The sequence below is a fragment of the Hippocampus zosterae genome, chromosome 2 (assembly GCF_025434085.1).
Source record: "Hippocampus zosterae strain Florida chromosome 2, ASM2543408v3, whole genome shotgun sequence".
In the NCBI taxonomy this organism is placed as follows: Eukaryota; Metazoa; Chordata; class Actinopteri; order Syngnathiformes; family Syngnathidae; genus Hippocampus; species Hippocampus zosterae.
In genome coordinates this window covers 29,034,110-29,059,336 of record NC_067452.1, presented here as the reverse complement: position 1 = coordinate 29,059,336, position 25,227 = coordinate 29,034,110, and the positions used below count along the sequence as shown (strand labels likewise).

The 25,227-nt window shown below is 43.8% G+C and overlaps 1 protein-coding gene and 1 long non-coding RNA gene across 5 annotated transcripts; one reads left to right on the top strand and one right to left on the bottom strand.

Moving 5' to 3' along the window:
- Positions 1-1,599: 1,599 nt before the first annotated feature.
- nfatc2a (nuclear factor of activated T cells 2a) lies at positions 1,600-25,159 on the bottom strand. 4 transcript variants are annotated; one of them, XM_052059427.1, is made up of 10 exons: positions 24,541-25,159; positions 19,183-20,101; positions 18,940-19,108; positions 15,812-16,014; positions 15,419-15,591; positions 13,619-13,759; positions 11,935-11,990; positions 11,712-11,844; positions 10,703-11,377; positions 1,600-2,962 (listed from the first exon to the last, which is right to left on the bottom strand). In XM_052059427.1, exons 1-10 carry the CDS (start codon positions 24,596-24,598, stop codon positions 2,907-2,909), a joined length of 2,583 nt encoding a protein of 860 aa, XP_051915387.1. In that variant the 5' UTR covers positions 24,599-25,159; the 3' UTR covers positions 1,600-2,906. The 4 variants fall into 4 exon arrangements, with proteins under 4 accessions (XP_051915387.1, XP_051915388.1, XP_051915385.1 ...); XM_052059428.1 differs by having other exon boundaries at positions 24,514-25,157; XM_052059425.1 differs by lacking the exon at positions 24,541-25,159 and adding an exon at positions 23,018-23,347.
- On the top strand, positions 4,485-9,034 carry LOC127596762 (uncharacterized). Its single transcript, XR_007961552.1, has 2 exons — positions 4,485-4,612; positions 8,488-9,034. It is a non-coding gene; the product is annotated as an uncharacterized LOC127596762 (long non-coding RNA).
- Positions 25,160-25,227: the final 68 nt, after the last annotated feature.

The window sequence follows — 25,227 nt, the reverse complement described above, 5'->3', positions numbered from 1 at the left end:
GATTCCATGTTGATGAGAGCATTAAAATGGGGAAAAATAGGACAAAAAATATAAAAGGAAATTCAGAAACGATCAAAAAATGCGTGAGTAATCATGATTAATTTTTTGTGAATTTGAGTTAATTATGACAGTTGCATTTTTAATTAGATTAAATATTTTAATCATTTGACAGCTCTAGTAAAAATATGTCAAATAGTTCATTTTAACAATAGGATATCCATCCATCCATTTTCTATTCCGCTTATCCTCACAAGGCTCACGGGCATACTGGTTGCCAGCCAATCACAGGGCACACCTACACAAACAACCATTCACGCTCACAATCAAACCCAGGGACAAAGTAATGAACGTACTTATAATGGACAGGAGTGACGAAAGTACAAACAAGACACCTAGCGCTCGAGCTGAGAATGTGCTTGCATTGCAGGTAGCAGCATACATACACTATTATTATTCATTTCATGAACCAGCACTTGTTCAATAGCACACATGGCCAGTGGTTCAAACTGAATTTAAGGTCATGGCTATATTACAGTAAATGCAAAATTGAGCGAACCACCGTGTATACTGATGCTTTGTTTTGGAATTCTGTCTTTGACAACTATTGAAAGTCGGCCGAATGAAATACCAAACACATTATGTATTTCATTCAAGTGTGCTTTCTGCATGTACCCCGCAGCCAGTGAGGCATTGAGCGTTGAAAGGGCACATGAGTCATAGGTGGTACGTGTGTGTGTGTGTGTGTGTGTGTGTGTGTGTGTGTGTGTGTGTGTGCGCAAGTAGGCTGGAGACAGCTCATGTATGCGCCGAGACCCACGTGCCATCTTTTCGCTGGCGCTGACATCATAGACCAAAGAGTTTCTGAACACAAGGTTCATTCACAAAGAACGCACCAAACAGGCTGTCTCCACGGCAACCGTTGTCCCAAGCCGACCCGAAACTTCCCACCCTCGCTGAGGGTGCCTTGAGGAAGGGATGAAATGTGTGCCCGAGTGTTAACGAGCATCAGGAGTGATGTCCATACATCCATTTTCATGAGCAGTCGTGTGCTGGAGTCTATCCTAGCTGTCTTCGGGCAGTAGGCGAGGTACACCCTGAACTGGTGGCCAGCCAATCGTAGGGCACACATAGACGAACAACCATTCACGCTCACACTCACACCTCGGGACAATTTAGAGTGTCAACCTACCATGCATGTTTTTGGGATGCGGGAGGAAACCGCAGTACCCGGAGAAAACCCACGCCGGCACTCGGCTGTCAGCCTGTGACTGACCGGCGACCAGTTCAGGGGTTGTTCCGACAAAGCCAGCTGAGATAGGCTGCAGCAATTCCCACGACCGTCTTCAGGATAAGCGGTGTTGAAAATGGATCGACGGACGGATGTTTCATGACACCTAATCAGTGTAATCCACAAATGATTAATTATTCAGGAAAATTTACAAAATACAAAATTTTAGCGACGTTTATGTATTTATACGATCACCTGCAGCAGTCTGTCTCCTTGTGCACCATTCAATTAGATTCAAGTTCCTTATGTCCCACGATGAAAAACATTTCATCGTCGTCGTTGCAGAAGGTCAAGAGATGAAACGTTGGCGATTGGGTAAAGATATAGTTTATTGCTACTTTTAAGAATACAAAAATAGCACGGCTTAAAGACCAACAGTAAATAAGACATTAATTAAAATCTCGCTGAAATTAAACAAGTGAACAAAAAGGCCTCGATTGAAGATCTAAATGAGGCCTCATTCCCTTCAGTTTTTCCTTGTACAAAAACCAAACAAACAAAATGAATGATATGGAGCATGATATAAACGCATAACAATATGAAAGGCTACACATATTTCAGAATGACATCACACTTTGAGGTCTATATTTACAATACACATACAAAAAAAGGGGGGGGGGAGATTACATTCAAGATAAGGCAACTGTAATTGTGCTGTACTGGCTCAATGGCAAACATCATTCATATCAATGCAATATTGCAAAATAGAATATTCTTTTTTTTCATATTAAAAAAAAGGTCTGCGTCCGATTCTATCTTTCTATATATTTTTACTTTTCACCCCCATTTGCAGCTTTTCATATAAAAAGTGATACGTTGATTAACACGTAAGGCAAATAATTTCTGATTAGGTCGAAAGACTTATGGAAAAAATTCCTTTTCAATCACAGCCAACTATTTTAGGCCAACTGTATATTCTCACGAGTGTGTACAGGTAGAAAACTGTTTATAATGGGCTGCAATAATCTTTTGCATAGGCAAGACTTTGGCATTGAATATACTGTACTTTTTTCATTACATGTTAAAAAAGAATCTGCTATATACACACAGGAAAAGGTTCAGAGAAAAACTAATAAAATAAACGCATTTGTAATTACAAAAGGCCACATATAATGTATCAAAGTGCAGATTGTCACTGGACTTAGAATTTAGAATTCAAACACAAACTACAATCATGACTGCAGCATCACAGGCCCCGTGAAGACACGTCATGTGAATATTATGCAACATACACATGACATATAAAATGGAATACATTTACTTATACGCACGTAAACATCTGGTTTAAAAAACAAACAAAAACAAAACAGTGCACATGAAGGTGATAGCTCATTTGGTGAATGCATCATTTTATTCTTTATTACAAACTGCACTTTTTGAGATGATCGACCGGTTAAGTTTTGGATTTTCTTCATGTATTCACTCACTATTCAACAAGCATAGGTTAACTACCTCTATTACCAAAATAAGGCACAGTTACCTGTTTTTTTTTTTCTTTTTTTGGGTGCTACCTGCATAGGTGCTTCTCTGTACAGCGGCGTGGAAAGCACAAAACCCAAAATGTCCGATGTTGACAACAGAGGGTTTGGGGCAGCATGTGATGTCATTTTCTGCTCCTCTAGGATTGCCCTCGAGTTTGAACAGCAGTCAAGTCCTTGCAGATGATCTCATTCACTGCAAAGTAAAGAAAGACATTACATTAAACAAAAAAAATAATGAAAAAAACAGCATCAAACGACTCAGACACATTTTCTGAATTTTAATGAGGTTTATACTTTCCTGTTGCAGAATGCTTGTGAATTATTGAATTCAAAATATTGATTTGCTTCATTTCATCACTATTTATGCCATTGAATAAGTTGATTGTGAATGTGTTGATTGTGTATGGCTAAGACAGGCCGTGATGTATTAACCTTCAAGCTCTCAGGATGAGCAACAATCATGTTTTATTGTTCAGGGCGCATGGTGGGATAAGCGGTTAGCAAATGTGATTGGCTGGTGACCAGGCCAGGGTGTACTCCACCTCCAGCTCACTCTTGACCCAAATGAGGACAAGCGCCATGAAAATGGTCCATAAATTAAGTCAGTAATGTTGAATTTGATCAAGCTTCGAATAAACGAGCTTTGACGTTGGAGTGCACTACTCAGCAACAAACAGAAGATGGTGCTGTCGAGTCAGTCTCAAGTAGGTTACAGTCATTAGGGGCAAATGAAATTGAGTCAAACAAGTCCAAGTTAGTTCCATCCATTTTCCGATCCGCTTATTCCCACAGGGTCGCGCAGGGTGCTGGAACTGGAGCCTATCCCAGCCGTCTTCTGGCAGGAGGCGGGGGACACCCTGAACCACACAGACAAACAACCATCCACACTCACACTGTGGGACAATTTAGAGAATTCAATCAGCCTGCCATGCATGTTTTTGCGATGTGGGAGAAAACCCACGGAGGCATGGGGAGAACATGCAAACTCCACACAGGGAGGCCCGAGCTGGAATTGAACCCGTTACTTCTGCACTGTGAGGTCGATGCGCTAACCAGTGGACCACCGGGCCGCCCCAGCAAAGTTAGTTGTGTGCAAAAAAAATCATATTTAAGTTCAATAGTAGATACATAAAATATGCAACAAACAACCAATCCAAACTTCAACTTTGATCTTTTTCTAAAGGTGTGAAGGTAATTATTGTGGGAGAAAAAAATGCAGAAAATTCCTCGTTAGAAACATCATTAACTCATAACATACTGGAAATTATTAGATTCTCCCTCTCTGGTTCTCCCATTGTTTTTCTTTCAATCAAAATATATATTTTTTACATATTTATGATTTTTTCCCCGTAATAAGTGCGAAGAGAAAATGATTTCCTTGAAAAAGCTGCACGGTAATAGAAAGATGAAAACATGATCATGTATATCTCCCCTATAAATCCAATACCTGCAGATTTGGCAAAGTGGATTCAGAGTCAGAAGCTGTGTTCCTATTGAGTTGCGCTAGACTGTACATTCACTTCCTGCTGATGACATAAACCCACAGGCAAGGGACGTTGAAATGGAAACCGTTCGCATCAAAATTCTAAAAATGGAACCACAATGCGTGGCAGAAGCACGCGAAGGTGTTTTGAAACGGTGCTTATTAAATAAAACGGGTTCAAATCAGGACTAAAAAGAAGTACACACTTGTATGGCCCACGCAGAGTGTTTGTGTACTTGTCTGCAGGCCCGAAGCAATGAGGAAGTTCAACCAGCTGTCATCTGGCCTGAACGATGAGCAGACAATCGAGATCGTCACGACATGGCATGGTACTCAGAGGTGAAGAGTTTGCATAAGACGGTAACTGAAACGTCTCAACTTCAAATATAGCAGCATGGGAAATAAATCGGTGGTTAAAAAGTTTGGAGTTACTGAACTAATTGGTTCACGTTACACCAATTGGAACTGACGACCCACCCCACTTTTTTTTCTTTGCTCTCAAATGAGACACAATTGAGATATGTCATCGCAGTATACACCTTAACGTATGGTCCGACTCACACATTGTCAACAATTTTAGCACAAAGTATGCTGTGTGTGGAACGCCAGTCGCAGTGGCAACTCAAAAGTGTTCCCCCCTTGCTTAGAATTTGTGGAGGAAAAAAAAACGGTTTCAAGAGTCAAACAAAACTGCAATTGGCTCGTTGTTAGCTTAATGCTACACAACAAAGTACAGTACAAGCATGCAGTTGTTACGTTGGGTCGGAAGTGTGGGAGACCTACCAGCCAAAGTGGCTGTCAAAATAAACAGCCAACGTAATTGGCGGTCAAACGTGCGTGTGTGCGTGCGTGTGTACATTGGCGCTAAGCGACGTTCCGGGCCGCCACTGCTTCCACTGTGTCACTAGCGACTCATTAGGTCCGATGACTAATGTGAGCATTTCGAAGTGGGCCAAAAAAGCTCTTGGCTTACAATTCAGGCTATTACGTGACATGTTGTGTCTGTGCCTTTGGGTAACCATGGTGATGCACAGCCCCATTAATGTTATCTGAAATCGCTGAAATACAGTAAGCATTCCTCTGGTCCTCCAGAGCAGTGGTTTCCTGACATTCATTGAGCCGATGCAACCTACTTTCAATTAGAAACATTTTACAGCACTACACCAAACAAAATATGTCACAAAAAATACGTTGAATGTTGAAATAACGACTATCTTGTCTCACAAATTAACTGTTTCATCAAACACGAAGCTGATAGGCGCACAAGACATGAATGACTCTATTGTATGAATGGCCACAGATGGTTGACTGTACCTTCTGCGATGAACTAAGATATGTTTGTAATCAATAAATAATTACTTTCAGAGAAAATTTCAATGAAAACCAAGTTGGTGATCACTGTTTTTTGTTTTGTGTTTCATCCATATCCCCTGCCTTTCATCATTCAACAAATTTAGCTGTGCCATCAATCAGTCACTCAATCTTTCTGTGTATACAAGAAGAACCTCAGTAGAACGATGAGTCCCAGGAAGGCAGAAGAATACCAGGCAAATGAATGAAATGATGCAATAAAATATCAGTGTCATTGTTCACAGCAACGTAAAAAAAAAAAAAAAGCATACAGCACGTTTAAGTAAAAGAGGATCTATGGCCACCCAAATCTAATGAGCTCGCTTCACGAAGCCATCGATGCAAATGGAGTGCAGCTTCACTCTGGCTTCTACTTTCATTTCCACTTCAATATTAATGGCTAAATAACAAATAAGTGTTACATGAAGAAGGAGCATTTTACAAACATGCCAAGTCCCCCTGTTCGCTATTTTGAAAGGTAGTGGAGAGGTCTTATTGAGACACTGCAACCTACGTGCCTTTTTCAACAAAGACACTTCATTCACTGTTGAGGCCTTCAGCAACATAGGGGTGAGTCAACGGGTGTAACTAAAAGTACAAACAAACACCTCCAGAACAGCTCACCATATAAATAGCAATTGTTTCATGAAGCAAATGAGCGAGACCTCAAGAGGACATATGGAAAAGTGACTTTTTCAGGCTATGTATCCAAATAGCAGTATCTCTGTAGCACTTGCCCACCCAATCAAATGTGACATTCAACACACAAGTCAATCTTTTGTCCGATGTCTATTTCTCCCCAAATCCTGAAGATCCGGTGCCACCATCAAGCAACCCTCTGAGACAGAACAGTGTTAGCGTCTGATAAGCGGCGCCTATTTAAACGCTTTTGTAGTTGGTGACCCAATTGTCATATGATTGTTGTTGGGGAGTAACGTATGTTTGATAATGTCCCATGCGCAACATACACACAGTGAACTGCTGCATACATAAGTAGAAGCAAGCATCTGGTGAGATCATGCGCACTGTTACGCGTACACTCTACTCCTACTATGCAATTATAATTCTTGGCACATTTTGACAAAGCGTTGCACAGACATATTATTAAAACACTCATAAAATGCATGAAATAAACAAACAAAGAAAAAAAACAGCATAATATCTACTTTCATGGATACTGAGCGTAAGTATATTGTGTAAGAATTTCAAGTGAAAAAGTCAAAGTTGTGTAGAGTAATCAAAAGCCGGTTCCTTGCTTTAGTTGGCCAACTTAGCAAAATCGAAGCATTTTTGGGGGGTGGCATTATAAGTTGCCAAACTGGATTCTCTGCTGTCGTCACCACATCAGCCGCCATGTTTATTTTAAAGCTGAGGTGGAATTTGTTTGGACACCTTCAGGGCACTTTCATCTCTGCGTCGTAGTCACATTACTGTCCACTCCCCCCTCCCCCCTCCTCCGGAGTATGAAACACGTTTAAAGACGCGGCAACACAGAGTAGCGCTTTAACTCGAGCTAATGAAGGCTTGGCAATCCAGGCGCTCTCTTCAATAGGAGAGTGTCTGGCTCCCGACACCGGCGCCAGTGGGCGGAGATGCGGGCAACCCGCACAGTAGCCGAGTCAGGCCGCAGCGCACACCTACTGAGAGCTGGATTTGTGAATCCTCCTCATGCGTGCACGGCGGTCTTGTGAAGCACCTTTGAAGAGGTTGAATGACGGCTAATTGGATCTGTATCACAAATGTCGTTATTAGTATGAGTGTGATACCTAAAAAAAAAAAACTTTGCATGCTGTCTGTAACATTTGGAACTGAAACATAGTGTGAGAATTTTCATTGAACATTTTTGTGGTTTTTTTTTAAAGGTGAAAATGTTTGAATAAAAAGTGTGATGTCCGTTTATAAGCATCTTTTGTTACATTTTTAAATTTGAACTTTTTCTTGCTGCCATTTGATGTTTTTCATTGTGTTTAATTGGCGATTCATTTAGAGCACTCAAAATGCGTGTTCATTTGATTAAACTTCACAACATAATTTTAACTAGGCTTTATATGAACAGGATGCTGGAGCCAATCACCGATGAGCAAGTTAAAAAAAAACTAAACAAAAGATAACTGATCACCAATCCAATCATAAGATGAAACAATCTATCCAATAAATTAAAACAAGTTTATTGATTGTATAGTTGAAACAATTCGTGGGTGATTGGGAACAGCCCGGCCCACAAAATTCATGTATAACAGACGTCCACTGAAACGCATTGAGGTGGGGCATGGGGAGTAAATTAACCCTAAATATTCTCTTAAAGACGCTGAGAAACATTCAATACCCTGAAAATTATGTAAAAATAATGGAAACAATTCCGAAAATCTTTTTGACTAAAAACGCTGAGAAACCTTATATTATTAACAAAGGCAGCCCAGACCATCCCGAGAGTGAACAAAATTGTGTTTAGCTCCAATTATGACATGTCAACTGATCAAAGATTTTGCAGAAAATACAAATACCACTCCGAACCAGCCGATGAGATGTGCGTTACTAATTTTAGCTACTTTGCTGACACAGCCTCATAGTTCAAGAGCCATCTGTCTCTTTCGTAACTTGTCTGAGAGCTCAGCTGGCCCAAATGCAAAGAAAGGACAGGGAGAGCTGACAGGAGCACACTCAGGAAATACCAAACAATACCAAAAAGCACAGTGTATGTACTGGGCATATATACATCTTAAGTTAGTCCAAACCATGATATCTTGTTTCAAATTATGCGCTCGACAGCGGTACCAATCCTTTAAAACGGGAACTAAAGTGTAATGAGGCCTTACAACACTTTTGCGTGCGCTAAGACTAATGTGTGTCCAAGCTGTCACCATGTGCTTTATCTCCCTCGACAGGTCTGATCTTCATCTGATGGAACTGTTTCACCTGCTCCACTGCCTCTGGCCATTTTTTTTTCCACACCCACTCACTCACTACGAGGCCGCTCTGCCTTTCCCGCTTCTTCTGCGATAACTCGCTGCAGAAGGTAGACGACGCTTTGGCAAGTTCGAACATGAGCGCGCAGCAATGGGAACGCGTGTGTGGGCTGCAAACAGAAGCGCTGAGTAGACATACCAGAGTGGCGTGGGGCACCAAAGAGGAAAAAAAAAAAGCTGAAAGGAAAAACCTGACTTTCATTTAACACCGACAGTTGAAGATACCTCAACAAAAGGCAGGTAACACGACGCAATGTAAACCTCCAGCATACCAGGATGTGGTCTCCTACGACTTCAAGATCGACAGCATGTGCGTGGGCGTTGTCGGTAATCTCGCAAATGCGGGGGAATGCCCCCTTACGTTTCCTCATATTCAGGAGTGTCTAATATCTAATGTCACAAGTAACAACTACCTGTATTCCTCTTAAGAACGAACTTCAGTCAATATTAAATCGCACTTGTCATTGTCCAATTTTTTTTTGTTTTTTGTGCTTAAGGCACAGAATTGAGTCTTGGTTTGGATGATTTTTTTTTTTTTGCACTTGCTTGAGAGCAACATTTTTAAGTTACATGGCATTGCATGGGCGGCCCGGTGTGGCAGTGGTTAGCGCGTCGACCTCACAGTGCAGAGGTCGTGGGTTTGATCTCGGCTGCGACCTTCCTGTGTGGAGTTTGCATGTTCACCCCGGGCCTGCGTGGGTTTTCTCCGGGTACTCCGTTTTTCTCCCACATTCCAAAAACATGCACGGCAGACTGACTGAACACTCCAAATTGTCTCTAGTTGTGGTTGTGAGTGTGGATGGTTGTTCGTCTCTGTGTGCCTTGCGATTATTTGACAACAGGTTCGGTGTGCCCCCCGCCTACTGCCCGAAGACGGCCGGGATAGGCTCCAGCAACCCCAGCAACCCTTGTGAGGATAAAGCGGATCGGAAATGGCATTGCATGGTGCTGACTCAACTCACTTCACAATCCTTTGAAAAATCATTAGCATACAACATCTCATTTGCATGAGTCTTCTCTCTAAAGGCTACTACATGTTAAGGTTCCTCAATACTATCTTTTCAGCACAAAAGTAGCGCCATGACAATAACACCAGAACTCCACAACATATGGAAAGGGCAAAGCTGAACAAACATCGGGAGGCATGCTTGGCTGTCCCTGACTTGTGAGGACAGGAGTCAAACAGTATCGCTGTTCTCCCAAGTGTTCATTTAACAAGTCACAAGCCTGTGGCTGTTTATTGTGGAGGGAAACCTGGTGAGCTCCATCCAAAAAACACAAGATTCCATAGCTGCTTTCATTTTTTTCCATTGAAATCACACAGCACACACACAACACTTTCCTTTTTGCTAAAAAAGGGACCCGTACACCCTGGGTTCTATCGCGCACACATGGTGCTGGATTTCTGGAGCAGACCAGCTGCAAAAAGGAATTTCTGGAGCCTCACTGGCAGAATCCTGTGGTCGGGGGAAAAAAAAACCCCTAATCCTCCGGAGGGTTACCCCGCAGGATCTGGAGGAGAGGGGTGGGGCGTGGGGGGGGGGGGGGGGGTGTGAGGCCAAAGAGAAGTCCCGGCCAACTACAACAAACAAAGAGGCTTTCCCCGGCTCTCCCAGGCAGGTCGTTCCACGCTTTGACAATGGTTGCCATGGAAGTTGTTTTCACAACATAACAATATCAATGTGTCGGTGGTCCGGGGCGACACTTTTATTCCCCTTTCTTTAAAAACACAAAAAAAAGTGTTCTCGATTAACACACACGAACATCTCACCCATCTACAAGAGTTGAATCTCTCACAAAGTTTGGAAAACCTTTTGCTCCAAAATAAGGAAGTTGCACATCCTGCCTGTTGCTGGATTTGCCCGACATAAATTCTGTCGGGGGGTCTTGGGTTGGACAGGTTGAAGCATAAACATATGAGTCATAATCCGTGTTATTTCCACCCCGAGTGTGGTGTCATTACATTTCATGTTTGAAAAGCATGAGCCGTTTGATCACACCGACTCTACAAGGAGACGACGACGATATTGTAAATATCCTTCAATTGTTTGAGAAGGGGGTTAAGATCGCCATCTGCGTCTTGGCTGATAAAAGCTACCGCACACATTCAGAGTAAGTAAAAACATGAACTTACACTCACCGTCATCTAGGTAGGCCTGGTCCAGGTTCTCTTCCTTCACTGTCACCCTCCTCGCTTGGTCGGCCGGCGTCTCCTCGGGAGATGCTCTGGCTTTCTGCTGCCCTTTGGGAGCGTACGTCTGTTGCTGGATCACGGTTGGGTATTGCTGAGGGGGGTTCCCGTCAACCTGGGGGGGCGGGGACGGGTGGGTCCCCTGCGGGGTGTAGCCTTCGCAATAAATGACGGGCTGCTCAGGATGCGCTTGGTCTCCTGCCCGAAGCAGGTGGTGGTTGGTGGGGGAGAACTGGATGATAGACGGTTGCTGGCCTGCACCCATTGGTGCGGCAGTTGGTGCCTGAGAGCCCGTGTGGACCAGGACGGAGCGGTGGGGGTCAGGGATCATGGGACCAGTCTGCTGATAGGTGCCCGCCGGGCTGCTGCTCAGGCTTTTCCCTGCACGAGAGAAGACAATGGCTGGGCTCTGGTTGTGGAAGCGGGATTCCTCTCCCAGGAGGTTGGAGCCAAGTCGTTGGCATGAAGCCATGCTGGAAACGAGGCCGTGTTCCGGGTGGAGGACGCCGTGCGGGCTGTGGTAGTAGGAATGAGGGAGTATGCCCATGACGGGGGGGACGGCGAAGCTCATGTGATCCGAGTCGTACTCGTCAAGGGGCTCGGTCTTGATGGACGGAGCTGAACAAGAGACATAAAGGCAATCTTGTCACTGGTCTTTTTTAGTTTCCATTGCGTTAAGAAACATCTACTCGTTGGATTGAAATTGGACTTTTAGAATGAATGTAATGGTCGGACAAAAAAGAAAATTCCTCCAACCCATGTCTTGGTAATCATGACATCTACACTCTGTTCTCAGCGGCCGCGGCTGCCCTGTTTCAGGCCGCTGTGGTTTAGGGCTTTTGTTAACGCTACACGGCCCAAACTCCCAAATATGAACACGGCCGGTGTGGGCTTAGAGCGGACGACACATTGCATGTCAAAATGCTGATTGGCTTGTCGCGAGCTTGCTTACATGCCAGTGGTGTGTAGGTGAAGTGCTGAGGCTGACTACGTTTCCTCTTCCCATTGACTACGCAGAAGGTCACTTTGACAGGATGGCAGATGGACGAGTCGCGGTAGGACGGCACCTCCACAAACAGCATGCTCTTCGGGACAACGGTAACAATTAAATGACGCCACTTTTTATCCGCAGAATCTTGGAAGACCGCGTCACGAGTGTCATGTCACACACTTACCGGCTGGCTCTTATCTTTGTCCACCGTCGCTTCCATTTCCCAAATTTGCATCCCATCTGAAAGATGAAATCAGTGGTTGGCTTTTAGTTGAACCAACCTAAAAGTCACATTTTGTACCATCTGAAATCTAAGAACCTCTTCAAGAAAATCTCGAGTGAGCGCTGAGCTCTGCGAAGGCTTAAGTGCGAATAAAAGCGCAAACAAAAATAGAATGTCACATTCGTGTTTGTTTCTTTGATTTTGAAGGTTACTTCCTGAATCCTGGCTACACCGATCAGTACAGATCATTTAAAAAATTCAACCTGCCGCAAAATTTCACGGCAACAAACTTTTACATACAAGATACAAGGCCCCTGGTACGTAGGCCCACCCATCATGTACAGTATGCACTTACCAAAAACAATTGAAGCTTTTGTTTTTTTGTTTTGGAAAATGTGTCCGCACGGATATATGTGAGGGCAAATTTACATAAGAATTATCCCCCCCACACACACACAGAATTTCTTCACCTACCAAATAACATTATTCCAGAGACACCACCACTAGGCTGCTGGACTACACTGTCTGAAATATTATCATGTTGAGCCACAGTCCTGCAGAAACGCCCACTACCTTAACAAGTGCAATGGACACGTTATGTCAGAAGGGAAGTATAGGTGCAGTGTTTTTTTTTTTTTGGGGGGGGTGCGGGGGGAGTTCCCCTTCCCTCCACAGTAAACAACAACGGCTTGTGACTGGTAATTAGGGTCCACATCAACAACCATTTCAAGTTTCATATGAGATCACATTTTGGCTGCCATAGAACCGTGATCAGATGAAAAACGAAAAAGTAAACATGGAAGCACGTGAACCGACATGTGGTGTTCCTAAAATGATTCAGAAAGTTCCTGTAGCTGGGAACCCCTTTTGTCAGCATGCTAATTAAAAGCACACGGCTTAAATGAGTCAGATTGGGGGGGGGGGGGGGGGGGAATTCCACAAGTGTTGCCAACTTTCGACCATCAACTCCACTCTCCTTCTCTGACTGTTTTCTTGGCACTTGCATTTGTTTGCACTGTGTTGCAACTCCACTCTAAGGGAGACCCCAACATTTGCTCGCCCTTCTGCACATCATTATTAAAGGATGTGGAAATTAGAAGCAGGGGGGGGGGGGGGCTGGGCCAGGCGTCACGCAAGCCGGCAGAGCTCCAGACAGACACAGCTGTCTCCCATTCAGAGGGATTCCGCAGTTGTACCCGTCCACAATTTTATGTCATACACAAAACTCTCCACAACGCCGGCAATCCCTTTCCGAAAGACTTCCTTTTCCATGTCTCCCTCACAGTTCCTTATTGCCGCATTTCGTAACAGCGGCAGGGAAATTCATTGGAGGGGGCGGGGAATCCAGCTAAAGGCCATACTACTTACTGGTTTATGATGCCAACATGCCTACTTTCATAGTGAGATTTCAATAAATAGCAAAAAGTGGTTACTAAAGTGGCAATAAATAGCCAGCTGGTTGCAAAGACAAAATGGAAAGCCAGCGAGGAAGAAAAGGCCAAGAGGAAGTGTGGGGAGGTGTGTCAACGCAGATACGCTATATCGTACGGTGAAAATGTGAATTTTCACTTCCTTGTTGAGCTGACGGCAGAGCGAGCAAGCGAATGCAGGAAATCACTTGAAAATGTGAACCCAGGCCACTCACCCTGAGTTTTTTCCATGAAAACCACTTTGGAATCGGAGCTGAAGTTCTGCCCGCTCAAAATCATCTGCTGGCCTCCCAGAACGGAGCAACTGTCCGAGTCCTGCTTCTCCACGATGGGAAGTTCATGTGCTGAACGCTGAGCTGTAAGGGAGACACTCCTGTTATGAAAATAGTTTACCAGCAATGCAATTGATGAGAATTTATCATTGCCAAAACCTGATGCCATGTGCGCAGGAACATAAGAATACGTCGTCAGGGAGCACCGCAATGCTCTGAGACTGCCGTACTTAACTCCCCACTTGAAATTCTTTTTTAAAAATGGTACTGCCCAGGTTACACATCAATGATGGAAAAAGTTTTTAAATGATTTATCTTGGTTGCATTTTTTTGTCATAGCAGAAACCTAGCATTTGAACAATTATGTGTCAACTTATTTTTTTTAATAGCAACTGAAAGTTATGACAGTCAGTAATTAGTGTACAAACTTACTTCCGTACTTATTCGGGCGTGCTATGTCATCGCCATATAAAATGATCCCCATCATAAACCAAGGACCACCAGTACAATGATGAAGGCATCAATGGCAACAATAATAATAATAAAAAAAATAACAAATAAGAGGTTGCTCCGGTGCAACCAGCATTTTGAGGGGTGTGGAAAGGAGCTATTAGTGACTCTCAATACATTTATACCAAATATGTGATATATGCTAAGTGCAATTCTTGTGATCAGATCCTAAATCTGTTCTACTTTAATTTTGTTTGAATTTCTCTAAGATATTTTATTGTTCTTCATTTCAATGCCAGTGTTCAATATTCACAAGAATTAGAAGTTATTTGCCCTGAAAAAAAAGGATATACTCGATTTAAGATGCTCCATAATACTATTAGCAGCGTGAAAAAACCCCCAACAATATTGTTTATCGTGGTAGGTTTTGGGAAAATATATTGTTCTAAAAACTGTTGTGAAAAGCCTCGGAAAGTGACTTCTGCCCATCAGGATGGAAAATGGAAATAGCTGCGGATGAAAAGATAAGAACAATTGGACGACTTTTTGAATATTAAGTGAAGCCCTAATACGTACAAAAGTCTTAATCAACACTCAGACATAGAACACTCCAATATTTTTTAAAAAGGAGTGAACCTCTGAAACCGCAGTGTTGAATGTGACGCAGTGGAAAATTTGGGGGCCCTGCCTCATCACAAAACATGCGAAAATTGAAGTTGTGTTAAAATGTGTAAAAAAAACAACAACCAAAAAAGCCATATTATTCCAGTGTAGCGTGCAGCTTTCTCATCATGCAACTGAAACAACAGGAGAAAACTGGTGACAACAAACAAACCCGACCTTTGAACCGTCGCGCACCCAGGAGGACGACTGCAACCACAACTCCCACCCGACAGAAGTCTTATACGTGCAGACAGGTTAGGGACGAGATTTTCCCGACCAGAAAGCAGACAGGAAATGACGCCTCATAAAGGTGAATTTGTGTTGTCACAATTTTCTCGAACAGGGATGTTGTGTTCCCAGCAGAGCTGGATTAAAAAAAAAATAATAAAGCTCTTGCTTGAGTTTTGATTACAGCCGTCGCTTTAATAAAACTGTGTAAACATACTTGGATGTAGCCAAGCGGTACTCACGCAGTCGAGCAAACACGCAGTAAATCGCTCTGGCGCGTGAGCATAAAGACATCTTTGATTGCTGGATAGCCGCTCCAAACTCATTTGAATGCGGGGCGTTGGAGGATCAAATATACATGGCAGAGACAGAAAAGCAAAGAGTGTTTTCTATTTTGCTTACAACACTCAACGGGATGCGAGGCCACTTGTAGTGAGACGTGCTGTCCTCCGGGCTGGGGTATGTGCACGCGGAACACGAGGCGGACGCGCGTGTTCTTTCGGCCGACGTCCGTCTCGCCCTTCCTTAGCTCGATGTCAGCATTCCGCAGCTTCAGGATACCGGCGCAGTCAATTCTGTGAGACGGAATGAATAAGCACAGTGTTTCAATTAATACTAGCAATTAATAGTTGCGCTTCAGATATTTATTTATTTTTTTAATGCACAATGGGGGATGAGAAATCTCATTTAGATTTTTTTGTTGTGTGGATTCTTGTGCAAGCTTTGGATTTCATTCAGACTGCAGTTTGAGAAATGCAGAACAAGAAATGTCAACGACTCTGACGATATTCTCACATTGCTCTCATGTTGTTTTTTGGTTCCAGGGGCATCTCCAGGACTTTGGTTCCATTGACAATCTTCTCCAAACTGTTTGTCGTAACGGTTTTGCCAGTGATGCGATGCACTTGGTAGAAGGCGTGCGGCTTGAGAATGCGCTCGTCCGCCGTGCCGATGAAGATCTGCAGGCCGAGCGCCTCTTTGCCTTTGTAGCCGCGCAACTACGGAAAACAACAAAGGTGTTGGAGTTGCACCACGATCAACAACTGAATGCTACATCAAAGCAAGTGAATGCAACACGTTAAACCGGTTTGGTGGCCGGCATTGTTTGTTTTTATAAAAGTGAAACTGGCTTGCAAAACAACAAATCTGACGGCTGGCCAAAAAAAAAAGCTCACATACGGCAGGCGAGACCAACTGTAGATCAATTCATAATTTAAACCGCAGCGGTTTTAGTGTGGCACGAACAGGATTTCCCCTTCAGGTACTGTGCTGTTTCCATTGTTTCATTAATTAATCCAGGTAATGTTTGCCATATAAATAGATGGAAATGCAAGTACATGCAAACTAGTGCAATAAAAAGTATTTGCAATATCTGCTTGAAAAGACCAGAGAATGTACTTTCTTTCTCCTGGGAGTGACATTTTCACATCTTTGTAACATCTTTGCGACGGCCGGTAACTATGGCAACCACAGGGAGTGGACAGAGGAGAAACCGAGCGCAAACATGAGCAGTCGAGCGGTTGTCACGGTGATGTGCAGGAGCAGTGAGTCATGACTGAGCACAGAGTAGGAAAAGTAAAGCATGGGGGGGGGGTCACATGGAGGGAAGGATACAAGGGCGACAGGAGGAAGGAATGACAACGTGGAGGACTGCAGCCGTGTCCAGCCAGGCAGAACCCACCTGAGGCCTTTGGGCAGTTTGGAAAAGAGGCAACAACAACATAAACAGTCTCCACTGTGAAAAAGAGAACGGGGCTCAGTGGAGCAGACATGCGCCAAAGGCCCAACAATACAAATTTGCATCAGTAGCTGTCAGAAAAAAAACCCAAAAACGACGAAAACAACAAAGCCGGTGGTGGCCAGCAGTTTGGTTCGTGGTCACAGGCCAGTCACATGGCACAAAAATTCACGCTACCAATCAAATCATCGGACGATTTCGAGTCTCCGAAGAACCTAACAAGCACGTTCTTTTGGAATGCGGGAGGAAGTTGGAGTAGCTGCAGAAAATGCATCCAAGCATGGGTAAAACACATAAAATCCACGCCTTCACGTTGTCACCATGGTGATCGGTGTGGCGATAGGTCAACTCCACATAGCTGATGCCACAATGTTATTTTTCTGGGTTTAAAAAACAGTTAAGAGTGAATCAACAGCACATCTACTGATTGCAGCCACGTAGTGCACACACACACCAAAAGTGTTTTTAAAATGTAGTTTAGTTTAATTGTTGTGTGTGGGGGGTGCCTGCCAACCCATCAAGTGTGAAATTAAACAACCAAGTCAATCTTTTGTTCTCTGCTTAAAATGTCTGGCGACATGGCCGACCTCTGAAGCAGGCTGATTAAGGCGAAGCAAGACAACAGTTAATTCATATAATAATCAACATATTGACCGATTATGAAAATAATTGTTAATTGCAGCCCGTGTATAGTCTGCTACTATTCTTGATTCTTGTCATGACATGATATTAGGACACCCGGGTACTATTTTACATTCTGGGGGGGAAAAAAACCGATACTATCTCCTTTGAGACGCAATTACAGTCACCCCACACACATTTTTGGTTCGCCTTTTTTGAAGGAGGTGCGGGGTGAGGTACAGCAGTTACACCTCAATGAAACCATTATGAACCCCAGCATACGGTTATCACCCTTCTAAACACTTGGTAGACTGAATAAATAAAAAAATTAAATTGCAAAATAAAGGATGAATTACGTAAGTGTAAATACTTGTAGAACCCAAAAGCTAGCTGACATGATTACCGTTCTTCTAGTTCCGTACTTCCGGCAGAGGTTCTTCTTCTTTGTCTTCCATTTGAAAGACAAAGAAGTGTATTCATTTTAATTATGACTACATTTCATAATGTAATTCCATGAAAACATGAATTTCATCAAGGTTCAGCTTAATCTTAAACTAAAAAGTAGAGTTGACCCTGTAAGAGCCACTATCAATGTTTCAGGACATATCGAGAATTGTGACCTATAAAGCAGTGGCACAGGAAGTCAGTTTGTTTGTGTGGTTGAACCAAGCTGCATGGCGGATATTTAAAAAAAGTATCTGTGAATTTGCGTCGCTCGTCTAGCCTTGAAAAGAGGCTGCTAAAATGAGGAGGGCTAAAGTAGTAGCGCTGCCTCAAATAACAGCGTAGACAGGCAGGAATTGCAAACCACAGTGAGGGATTGAGTGATGGATTTCACTTGATACCCACTAATGTCATTTTTGCTGCGCACCAACATGTGATAAAACATGGCATGTTGATTGGCCGGGATTTCTGTGCTTTTAAGAAGCCAGGTTCACAGTCCTGCTATTTTGGAGATTTCTTTTTTTTTTTCCATTTCAAAACATTTTTGGTCTGGCATTTAGTTTGAGACGTAAATTTGAAAGAATTACACGGAGTACTGTATTTCAACACAGGCTAGTTGTTGAAAATGTTTTAATGTCATCCGTTGTAATCCTGCTTTTTACGCCTACAGAAAGCTATGGCTATCGGTTAAGTTAAAATGTACATCTTTGGGCATGATTATTGATGTACATTGTGACATGATAAATTTCTTAGTTTGGAAAACTAGGATTTGTCGTGTAAACGCATTAGGGAGGTGGATACACAGTTACACTGCACAAAAATTCTGTTATCCATTTCTCTGTCCATATATTATATGTTTCAATGTGTTTGTATTATTTAAAAAGTGTTTAAAAATGAAGGTCATTGTTGTATTATGACTACGTTTTATCTCTGGATAGCACTTTGTATACCACGGCGCTTGTTTTGAAGTGGTTTACTTATCGAGTTTGGTTGAGTATTTTTATATTGTGGATTTCACTTATTGGTGGTTTGGAATGTAGCCCCTGTGATATAGGGGGGTTGCTGTCTTTAAGATTCAAATAATCAGCGTTAAAAGGTAAACTGGCATTTGTGGTGGTACCTGCACCACAGGGTGTCCTCCTGTGTGGGCCTTGACGGCGCCTCTACTTCCCTCCGTCTCGTAGTGAGCTCTGTGGTGTGGCTTTGGCTGCACCTCGATATGGAGCTCATAGTGGTCCGTGCGGCTGGGCACGGGCCATTCCAGAGGGGGGAGAGATGCCAACGGGATACTATGGGGCACAAACGACACAGATAAGATAATTGGAACTGTACACGCCGTGTGACGCATTCTTTCCAAATTAACCTGCAAATGCTGGAGACCAGCGGCTTAGACCAGATCGGAGGGATGACAAAGAAGGGTTCTGGAGAAGGTTTGCTTTTCATATCCTGGTCACAGGAGACCAAGTAGTTCCCCTCGCCGTGATGCTCCGGATACAGAGTGTAGACCTGGTTGGAAGTCTTGACTAGTTTAGTGGGCAAAGTGAAACCATTAATGGCTTCCGGCATGGCGTTGTGTGGATAGTGGGCCCCCATGTTCTGATCCACATGGCCGCCTAGGGGGGAGGGGCTTCGGGAGCGGATGCCGGGCATCAGAGCGGGATTCCTGTACATGTCGTAGGTGCGTTTACCCTGCGGGGAGGTGGAGCGGGAGCCAGGGCGCGGGGAGGGCGAACACGTTCCCAGGTAGCCTTCTTCAATTAGGCCGGTGTTCGGTGATGTTCCCGGGGAGGTGTGTGGGGAGCCAGTGTGGATGTTCTGTAATCGGGGGCACAGGTCTCCAGGGTTGTTGCCGCTACTGGGGGACACGCAGGGGGAAGCCCAAGGGGAATAGTTCTCAGAGTGCCAGCTGGTGGACGAGTTGCTGCTGGCGGGGCTCAGGCACTGGGGCTCACGATAGGAGAGGTTCTCATGGCCTGGTACGGTCAATGTGGGTCGGGGACTGTTGATGCTGGGGTGGTGGTTCTGCAGGGAGTCGCGAGAGTGGCTGTAGTGCTCCCGGGATGGTGTGATTTCAATGCGCGGGCTCAAGACCATGCCTGAGTGCCGGGTACTGTCCAGGTAGTTCTGTGCTTCCTGAACGTCATACCCTGGCAGAACCCCTGTTTGATGTTCAATGTAGGAGCGACTACAGGACTTGACAGCATATGGGGAGACCTCCTCCAAGGGGAAGGCTTGCTCAGACTCGGGACTGAGGACTTTGTGAGATGCAAGATTTGGGTCATCTGCACAGAAGGGCGAAAATATATATCACAATTTTACATGACGCATTCAAAAGTATCTACATTCTCTGCATAATCGGCAACCAATCTGTTGTCTGGCTAGACCGTACATGCCCTGCAATATTATGTGCCAGGTGGCAGACTGGCAACTGATCTCTTGGTGCTTTGTAATTGAGAAGTGACCAATACATTGTTTGTCAAGACCAGGGGTGGGCAACTATGGTCCTCAAGATGGAAAATGATCCTGATCATTTTAATCAGATGTGGTGGAACAGGAAGACAAATAAAACACCCATGATACCCATGCTCAAGGACTGGAATTGCCCAACCCTGGTCTAGACGCATATTGTGATTGATGACCAGTCCATTCTCTGCCTGACCATTGACCAACGTATTACCTGCGTATACTGAGTGTACCCTGTGATTGACTGACGATTGATCCGCTGTCTGTCTGGAGACCATTCTATTGCTTGTACACAGCCCTCAATGTTCACCATGAATGCTTGAAGAATATTGCCTTCCCTCTCAAGGAGAGCATGGACACCCTTGCGAAGGCAAATCATTTCTGCCACTTGTTCTTTTGGTCACTACCCACAGCGCGTGACCATTGAACGTAGGCACATAGATTGAAAAATAAATCCAGAGCTTCGCCTTCCAACTCCCTCTTAAACACGACAGGCCGATACAGAAAGTGCATCACTGCAGATGCTGCACCGATCTGCCCGTCGATCTCCCGGTACATCCTCCCCGCACTCGTGAATAATTTAATTCAATTGTATTTATAGAGCACTTTTGAACAGCCATCGCTGCATAAAAGTGCTGTACATGGAGCAATTTAACATATACAATAAACAGTAAAACAAATCGGCAACAAAGACAGTAGAAAGCACCGAACAGTAAAACCAAGAACAAATCTAAGTCATGCTGAGTCCAATGCCAAAGAATACAAGTGAGTTTTGAGGAGCGATTTGAAGATGGGCAGCGAGGAGGCTTGCCGAATGTTCAGTGGGAGGTCATTCCAGAGAGAGCGACTAGCAACAGAAAAGGCTCGATCCCCTCTGAGCCTCAGTTTAGTTCTTGGTACTTCTAATAATGTCTGGTCCGCAGACCTGAGGCGGCGGGCAGGTGTGTAGGGGCGGATGAGCTCAGAGATTTGAAAACAAATAAGAGGATCTTGAAAATAACTCAAATGTATGGGGAGCCAGTGAAGGGATGCCATAGTAGGCGTTATGAGCTCCCTGTTATGAGTACCAGTTAAGAGGCGGGCAGCGGCATTCTGGACCAGCTGAAGGCGCTAAATGGAGGACTGGCTGAGTCCAAAGTAAAGGGAATTGCAGTAATCGAGCCGGGATGTGACAAAGGCATGAATTACTGTCTCAAAGTGTTCACGAGAGATGAGAGGTTTTACTTTGGCCAGCTGTCTAAGGTAAAAGAAGCTGGATTTAACAACGGCACCAATTTGCCGGTCAAGTTTGAAATCACTGTCCAGTTTAAGGCCCAAGTTTGAGACTGTTGACTTAAGATAAGGGCCACTGGGACCAAACAGTATTACCTCCGTCTTCTTTTCATTGAAATTCAACAAATTTTGTGCCATCCAGGTTTTGATTTCTTCCAGGCAGGAGAGAAGTGGCCTTAACGAGAAGGCGTCTTTTTTGCTTAGTGCGACAGATCTGGCAGTCATCTGCATAGCAGTGGAAGAGAATACCATGTTTCCTTAAGATAGAACCCAGTGGGAGCAGATACAGCGAGAACAGCAGAGGCCCCAGAATTGAGCCCTGTGGAACACATGACAGGGGAGCAGTGCGTGACTCAGAGCAGCCAAGGCTGACACAAAAGGTACTGTCAGCTAAATAGGACCTAAACCACTCAAGAGCAATACCGCCAATGCCCACCAAGTGCTGCAAACGAGTCAGCAGAATACTGTGATCCACTGTATCAAATCCTGCTGATAAGTCCAGTAAAACTAGACACAGTGTCATTTGCCAGGAAGATGTCATTAGAAACGCGTAACAGGGCTGACTCAGTGCTATGCATCGTCTTGAAACCTGATAGGAAGACCTCCAACATGTTATGTTCATCCAAGAAAAGTTTCAACTGCATGTGCACCAGTTTTTCCAGATTTTTAAAAAATGAAACTCAGGTTGGAAATGGGCCTGAAAGTTGACAGCACATTTGGATCAAGACCAGGTTTCTTGATCAAGGGTTGGACCAGTGCATGTTTAAACTGTTGGGGGACTATACCGGAAGAGACTCTTAAGACTCCACTTGAACAAGACACTTGAACTACTCCACATGTGGCAGGATCTCATCCCCGACATAGAGCGGGCACGACACCCTTTTCCAACTGAGGATCATGGGCTCAGATTTCGACATGCCGATTTTCATTCCAATCGCTTCGCACTCAGATGTGAACCACTCCAGTGAGAGTTGGAGATCACTGCTTGATAACGCCAACAGTACCAAATCATCCGCAAAAAGCAAAGATGCAATACTAAGGCCACCAAACCAGACCTCCTCGACGCCTCAGTTGCACCTAGAAATTCTGTACATAAAGGTTCTGAAGAGAATCTGTGGAAAAGGGCAGCCTTGTCAGAGTCAAACACACACTGGAAACAAATCTGACTTCCTTTTTAAGGACAATGTTTTCTTTTTTTTTTTTAATTAAGCAGGATTTGTAAAAAGTGTGTGTCCCACTGGTCTATGGTTTTATTTATTCATCACGGAAATGCACGCTTGACATGTTTGGGATCTGAGTGCCCTATAAGTTCTAACAACCACTTCCAAACGCTCTCGAAAAAACAACTACTGTACTGGTACGGTATTGGGTATGGATCACGCCCCCAACCCCCACCATTAACGTCAGGGGAAGGGAGTGATGGGGGCGGGGGGGTTGTAGTGGCGCCAAATCTGTTCACTAACCTTGACGTCCTCCCTCAGCCTCGCTGCCGTAAGGTGCTTCATATTCAAACAAGTACTCAAAGTCCAGATCCTCGTCGGGGCAGTTGACCCGGCTCAGCTCCTCCTCCAAGCGGTTCTGGTCGTACAAGGAGCTCATCTGTCTAACGTCTACTCCACGTTCGGGACGAAAAGGGCGGGGGAAGGCGCGAACAAGTCGAGCGCACTCAGGACTCCCAAAATTAAATAAAAATAAATAAATCAAACAAAATGACACTCTCGCAAAGGAGCAGGAGTGCGCATGTTTCCTGTCTCGCCGGTTTGCGTATGACGGCGGAACTATTGTCACATCAACTGCACAACCCACGCTCTCCCCCGCCCCTCGAGTAGTTTGGAACCTCCGCCAAGGTTTGTTTAACGTACGCCATGTAGTGGTGTGGACGTAATATATTTTTAGCATGAGCTATAAGGGTAATTTTTTTTTTAAATAGCCACAACAAGAACAACATTTTCTTTCGGTTTTTAATTATGTGCGAATAGAACATAATACGCCACACAATTATTGATTGATGGATAGTTTTCATTGTCTCAAGAAATAAAAAAGCATGGCAGCTAAATAAAGCAAATTAAAGTAGTCTAATTATGATTTTAATTATATATAATACGATTATATATAATATGTATACTTAAATAATACACAGTAGCCATATTCAATTAATATTGTTCATCCATTACATTTAACAATAATTACAGTCACCATTGAACAATGAGAGTGACGGCCTTTTTATGCCATTTGTTGTATGCAATAATAAAAACAGTAATTATCAATAATCAGTGATTAAAAAAAATAAATCAAGGATTCTGGCCGAAATCTCGTTTAAAGTACAGCATATAAAATCTATGGTTAATGAATTGCATTGCATGCACAAATAAATCAAGTAATGCTTATTTAAGCATACCGGGATTGGTCGGGGTGTTGAATTAAAAAAAAAAGTCATTTATAATCAGTTAACAACATGTCAACATTGGCTGCTTTTTGATATTGGAAATAGGCTTTGCATTGTGCTACTGCACCCTGGTGTCTGACATGCTGCATTGACCAAACTTTGCAACAATGTACAGCAACTGTAATTGCTTCAATTTAAAATAATACAGCATTTGGGATAAACGCCCCATCCTAGTCAAACAGACCCACTGGTGCCTTGCCAAATGGACCGGAGGAGACTTCCTTCAAACTATATTCAACGTGCTGTTTATCCAATGTGGAAATAGACTCAAAAATAATCTTGTGTGTTTTGGTTGACAGTCACAAAAAAGTGATACAAGGGAAATCTTTGATAAAATGGTCACACATACCGGGAACATTCACTAAGAACACATGAACACACCACTACAACATGACAACGTCCCTCAAGCATCGACTCTGGCCCAAAACGTGGTAACGTGTAGAAAAGACTAGGCGAATTACAACTTCCATTAATTCAGGAACATGTAATAAATAATGAAAATTTTTTGATTACCATAGAATCACAACACTTGAGCAGTACCTTGATCCATGGACCTCATGGTGTGGTACTGGGCCACTCTCCAAGTCCCTCTAAACATTAGGAGACAAAAGGGGGTGGAAAAAAAAAAACCAAGAAATAAAAAAAAATGTTGAGGGGGAAAAAAAGTCAAAGTCACTCAGGTCTAACAAGCATGGCAAAGTTTTAGTTTCTCAGTTAAAAATGCTGAGAGGGATGGCAAAAAGGCAAACAAAAGTCCAAGTTGTAAAAAGTCTCGTCCGAGTTGAGTGAAAAGGAGCAGCGGTGGAGGTTCGGCTGGCCAGTGGTTCTTTGGAGTAACGAGAGCGGCTTCCCTGCCCTGCTCTGAGTGTTTATAATGGTGCAATGCTGTAAAATAATGGGATTCCCTCAGTGTTTCCTCCTGTTTGGGCGCCCTCGCCATGGAAACCTGGAGCCGCTCCATGTTGGGAGACTCAGGGCTTTTCCTGCAAAGACCCACACTCAGGAATCCATGACGTCTCCCATTCCTGAGCCAAAGCATTTCTGTGGCTTGCTCTCAGACAGTAGCGCACAAGAAACTCATTGTGGGACCCCAGAACTCTCTGCGGGAGCACGACCAGTGAGCGGCAAAAGAGGGATGCTCCGGTTCTGCTTTTTGATTACATGATACTTGTTATGGAACGGTCTAGTTTTGGGATTTTATGCGGGCGACAGTTATTTTACCCACTT

Excerpts from the sequence above, each read along its gene's own strand:
- nfatc2a (XM_052059425.1), bottom strand. The coding sequence starts at position 23,153 with ATGAGCTCCTTGTACGACCAGAACCGCTTGGAGGAGGAGCTGAGCCGG. Across the intron at positions 15,592-15,811 it reads AAAAACAACATGAGAGCAAT|AATTGACTGCGCCGGTATCC; the intron begins GTGAGAATATCG and ends TCCGTCTCACAG. Across the intron at positions 11,845-11,934 it reads ACAAAGATAAGAGCCAGCCG|AGCATGCTGTTTGTGGAGGT; the intron begins GTAAGTGTGTGA and ends GTTGTCCCGAAG.